Below are 5,171 nucleotides of genomic sequence, written 5' to 3' on the forward strand. Positions count from 1 at the left end.
CAAAAGGGGAATGTAAATATACTTTACTAACCATTTTGTACAACAGAATATTAAAACTTATCAAAGTTTTAAAAAGGTTTGGCGTTAGGTCGTAGAATAGCATTATAAGTTTATTTATCGATAGTATTAAGTACAGTAAAGTTTAGTCCTAACTAAACTGAAGTAAAAAAACGTACACAGGTTACAGTGTTAATTTATCTCTTTATCGAACTTAGGCCTAACATAAGTTAAAGTTTTATAAAGTACGGCCTATATACAAGTGGATTTACACATTTCGTTGTCTACGATTACAATCCGTTTGTATTGTGCTAGAAATGTTATATTTAAAGAAGTACTGTTACGATAAAGATACTAATTTAGCCAGAAATTTTTTGCGGGTCTCTGCTAGTTACGTATAATAGATTGAAACGCTTCATTTATATTTTTCTCGTACTTACTATTCTTTATCGAAGAGTGAGTTGTTGTTTTTTACTAGGATACTAATGCAAAGCGGTAAAAAATATAGACATTTTAAGCTAAACCTTTTTCAGAATGTAAGTGTTTGTGAGTTAAATGATTAGCAACTTTAATGGAGTGAGTCAATAGTAGTGTTGTTTGGTATGACCTCGTCTCCGGGTGGTTTAAAGGCAAGCTTGAGGGCTTATAATGCTTAAAATCGAAGTTCGATATTTCCTTAGGGCACAACACAAAGAGCTTATTTATCTTTGTATTTGAACATGAACAAACAAAATAGATAGGTCAAGTAAATGATCGTAATTACCTTGGAAATTTCTTCTTTTTTGTAACTGATCGGTATCCCACCATTTTAGTTGTGTAGTTTTAATTTGATCAGTGTGATTAGAATAATATCGAGCTGTTGTTGTTGTCTTAATTCAAAGCTACACAGTGTGCTACCTGCACTTTGTCCACGGCGGGGAATCGAACCCCAGATTTTTAGCTATATAAGACCGTAATCTTACCGCTGACCCACAGGAAGACAATCATAAACTATTGAAACATCCCTAAGCATTAAAATTTGTAGGATATAGAATTCAAGCAATTCGAAATTGAACTACTGGGTCACTTGAAACTTTTGTTTTGTAGAGCACGTTCGGTTTCTTGGAACAAACTTTTCTTGAAAAACAAGAGAGGTCTGAAGGATGGCCGGTCAAACAGCCACACTCCAAAAGAGGAAAGCCATCTTCTCCTTCCTCACCCCATCACAGTGTAGTAGAGTATCTTATTCCGTCCAGAAATCTAGGCTAACGAGGACCCTGTTAAATCACGAGTGTTTCCAGGAAGGACAAGTTTTTGGAACAATGGAGAAAGGAGGTAAAAACTGAGCTACGGAAATAGAATAACGGAAAGATAAATTAATTTCCGTTTAAATTTTCTCTCTGTATCAGAACATTTGTATTGTAGTGACTGTATTGAGACAGTATTAAAATACCCTGTGTATATCCAAATAAGACTAATTAATACAAAAGGATCAAATTGAAACCATTTGTGTCGCGAAATGTTAATAAATCTATCAGTTTTCTACGGCCTGGCCAAATTTGGCCAAATGGTTAGAGAACTCGGACTGTGAATCCGAAAGTTCATAGTTCGTGGCACGTTGCTGCAAACAAGTGCTCTGCACTTTTAGGTAACAGGTGCGCTATAACAGTAATGGACAAAATTCCAATATTTGTTTACGGGTTTACGACCGAAAATATGGTTAACAGCGAGCGTACTCCACTGATAAAACAATGTATTCTAATCTTTATAAGTTAGAAGAAAAGAAATTTAATTATCTGTACTGATTTCCAGGTTTATTTTTAAGTTAGCTCTTAAAATACACAGCTTCTTCTAATCGGAAGTTATTATCATTTACACAAGAGTAGCCCAAAAGTTGACGATACATATATTGACTGACTGCCTTCCATCTAGTCTATCAGTTCCAAATTAGCCCTTTGTGTAGCTTTGCACGAAAATTTTGAAAAATATAAGTCAACTCCCCATTGTCTAACAAACCAGCTTATTTCAAAGTGTACTTTGCTCGCGATTTTAAATTTCACTGTATGAAAATTGAATAAAGAAATAATATATAGTAATATGATCTTCTTTGTTAACTTTCATTAATTACGAAATTCAGTTTACGAAATTCAGAAAATGAGACTAAGAGATATTTAAGAGACAAACAAAATACATAAATGAATCCAGACTTCTTAACTTAATTTACACTAGTTGTTTCAATATTAACTTTCGATACCAATAGCCAGGCTGGTTTTATCTGTAGCAAATAACTTTGTTCTATTTATCATATCTTGAACACTAAATATCTCTTTTAAGAATTTCCTTTTTTCAATGTCCCAGAAGGGCTTGGCATGGTCTGGTGGTTAGGTCTCGTCTCACAACTTGAGGATTATGTATTTGAATTCCATCATCAAACATACTCGCCCTTTCAGCCATGGGAGCGTTATAATGTGATGGTCAATCCCATTATTTGTTAGTAAAGATAAGCCCAAAAATTGGCCTTCTCTCTAGTATATTACTTCAACATTATGGACACATAGCACAGATAGCCCTCGAATAGCTCTGCGCGATAATCGAAACAAACAAACAGGTTTGGTATGTTATGAATTTCGCGCAAAGCAACATGAGGGCTATCTGCGCTAGCCTAATTTAGCAGTGTAAGACTAGAGTGAAGGCAGCTAGTCAACTCTTGGACTACTCTTTTACAAACGAATAATAGGATTGACTGTCACATTATAATGCCCCCGCGACTGAAAGGGCGAACATGTTTGGTGTGACGGGGATTCGAACCCACGACCCGCAGCCTGCGAGTCGAGCGCCCTAACCACTTAGGCCATGCCAGGCCCACAAGCAAACCGACTGTCCTATAGTTAAAATAATGTTACTGGTGTGTAAACATATTATTCGAATCCCCAAAACACTTTTGCCATATCAACTAACGGTGAATGCTACCATACAGAAACACCACCTCAATATGGTGATCTAAAGACGGTTTTTTTCATTAGCAGACGGTAACTGTCACCACACAAAAACACTATCTCAGTATTCTGTTGGAAACGTTTCAGGCAAAGGATGATATGTAGTTTCTGTCTATAAACTCTTGGCCGAAACGTGACATTTTCTGCCTCTCTCAGCCTTCTTTGCTTTTAATAATGTTACTACACACGAATTGGATTTAAAAGTAATTGCTCATTTGGCTGTTCAATTATGATATTCTAAAAGTTGAACAACAGATTTTAAAGTTTTAACACTTTTTGCAAAAATGGCAGCCTATGTGACGTAACAGTTATGTTCTAAAATATAAACTATGAATACATATTTTTTTTTACAGTGATGTACCCTATCATTCATCGCAAGGAAATTCAACCCAGCTATAACAGTCAACCCATAAAGTTACTGGATCCTTCTACACTTGGTGACGATTATATTCTTAAACAAGGTTAGCTTTGATCTTATACATAATTCTTAGACACTAAAAAATGGAGAAAACTTGACTTCCTTTGTTTTACCGCAACTAAAACAAGCAGCAACAACAGCAGCACAAAAATCAAATCAAATCTTCTTCAATTTTTTCTTGTTTAACTTTACTCACTTTTACATCTTTACAGGGTTTTTCACTTATATACAGCTTGGCTCTTCTTTTTATATCACATCCTTATAGCTAACCCTTTATTTTAATTGGATTATTTTTGGTCAGATATCACTACGTTTTTGTTTTAATTATTGCTATTTCTAAAATTAATTAAAAATAAGAAGTCGAACCCTAGTCATCAAGAGAAGTTACAAATAAAGATGCATCGTATTAGACCACTACAAAATTCCCTCATTTCGCAGTTTCCACCCGTCCCTAGATCCTTCAGTTAATAGGCTTATGCTAATGGCTGCTGAGACCTATTTGGCATGAAAATTATAGACAAAAATCTTAAAACATATTAATATATGTGCTACTATTGTCAAACTCTAGTTAAGATTAATATCGAACAGGGTAAGTTTGTTTCGTGCCCGTCTTCCTCGAACAGGGTAAGTTTGTTTCTTGCCCGTCTTCCTCGAACAGGGTAAATTTGTTTCCTGCCCGTCTTCCTTTATTTACTATACGTTGGACAACAAGGAGAAGAAGTAGAACGATAACTTTATCACTTCTTGACTACTTATTTCTCCTAATCTAAAACAGACCTGAAGCTGCTTTTTATTAATGTGATGTGAAAGTATTTAAGTCTGTTCAGAAATTTAAGAACAGTGGTTTTTCTACCATTTGGAACAGCTGTGGCAACACTCCAGATTTGGCCAGAATTTCGGCCATATATATACAGAGTCCCGGCAGTGATATTCCGTTCTCACCACTGTTTTTATGCAGTGTTTTATGCTATGAAGTACTTTAATTTACTAAGATTATTATGTACACGTAGAGAGTTTTAAATCAACACAAGAACTGTGCGTTAAACAATGTTGTGTTATTTCGTTATCCTATAATGATTGTGTTGTTTTTAATTGAATTTGTGTTGTAACCAAACAATCGACTTATGTTCCACAAGTTTTTAGTGTGTCGTTGTATTCCTTTTTTTAATTAAAATAATCTCAAATAATCGTTATTTCTTTAGCATTTTCTATTTTTCGCTGCTGTTTGCACTAAAATTAAATACTAGACTGCTCATTTATGTGCTGTCTTTTAAATTTTTACTTTGCTCTCTAAAAATACTTCTCGTGAGTTGAAAATATTCAAAACAAACAAACTGGTGGCCGACTTTATTGCATACATTTTTAACCATGTTGAATGTACTACAATAAGTATTTTAAGAACACTAAATTACCTTTTTATAGTAATACTAATAATCTAATATAATGATAATTTTAACACTATTTTTAAACAGTACTATTTTTAAGAACACATCTACTTATTTTTTAAATGTTTTATTTAGTTATACAATGTGTACAAATAATCACGTTGTACATGTAAACCACTATTCATAAATGTAATTTTTAAGGAAAAATATTCAAGCTTTAAAGAACAAAATCAAGTGTTACCTAGTTACTGGTGTGATTTGGCTGTGTATCCTAGGGTTCATGACCCCTTTTCGCAAAACGCGCTGCACACTTTGGAGCTGTGGGTCTGATTTGAATTTTGAGCAAGTTACATCTAGGGCTACCTGCACTAGCCGTCCATAATTTAGCAGTGAAAG

The 5,171-nt window shown here is 34.3% G+C and overlaps 1 protein-coding gene across 6 annotated transcripts in view; it reads left to right on the forward strand.

The window, feature by feature from the left end:
* Positions 1–5,171, forward strand: part of LOC111086990 — a 37,269-nt gene that overhangs the window by 28,946 nt on the left and 3,152 nt on the right. For all 6 annotated transcript variants that reach the window (XM_022391999.1, XM_022392001.1, XM_022392002.1 and 3 more), the window contains exons 2-3: positions 1,084–1,311; positions 3,326–3,433. In XM_022391999.1, coding sequence (XP_022247707.1) covers positions 1,140–1,311; positions 3,326–3,433 — 280 coding nt within the window. In that variant the 5' untranslated portion in view covers positions 1,084–1,139. The remainder of the gene's footprint in view (positions 1–1,083; positions 1,312–3,325; positions 3,434–5,171) is intronic.

This window comes from Limulus polyphemus, unplaced genomic scaffold (assembly GCF_000517525.1).
Source record: "Limulus polyphemus unplaced genomic scaffold, Limulus_polyphemus-2.1.2 Scaffold1616, whole genome shotgun sequence".
NCBI classification, from domain to species: Eukaryota; Metazoa; Arthropoda; class Merostomata; order Xiphosura; family Limulidae; genus Limulus; species Limulus polyphemus.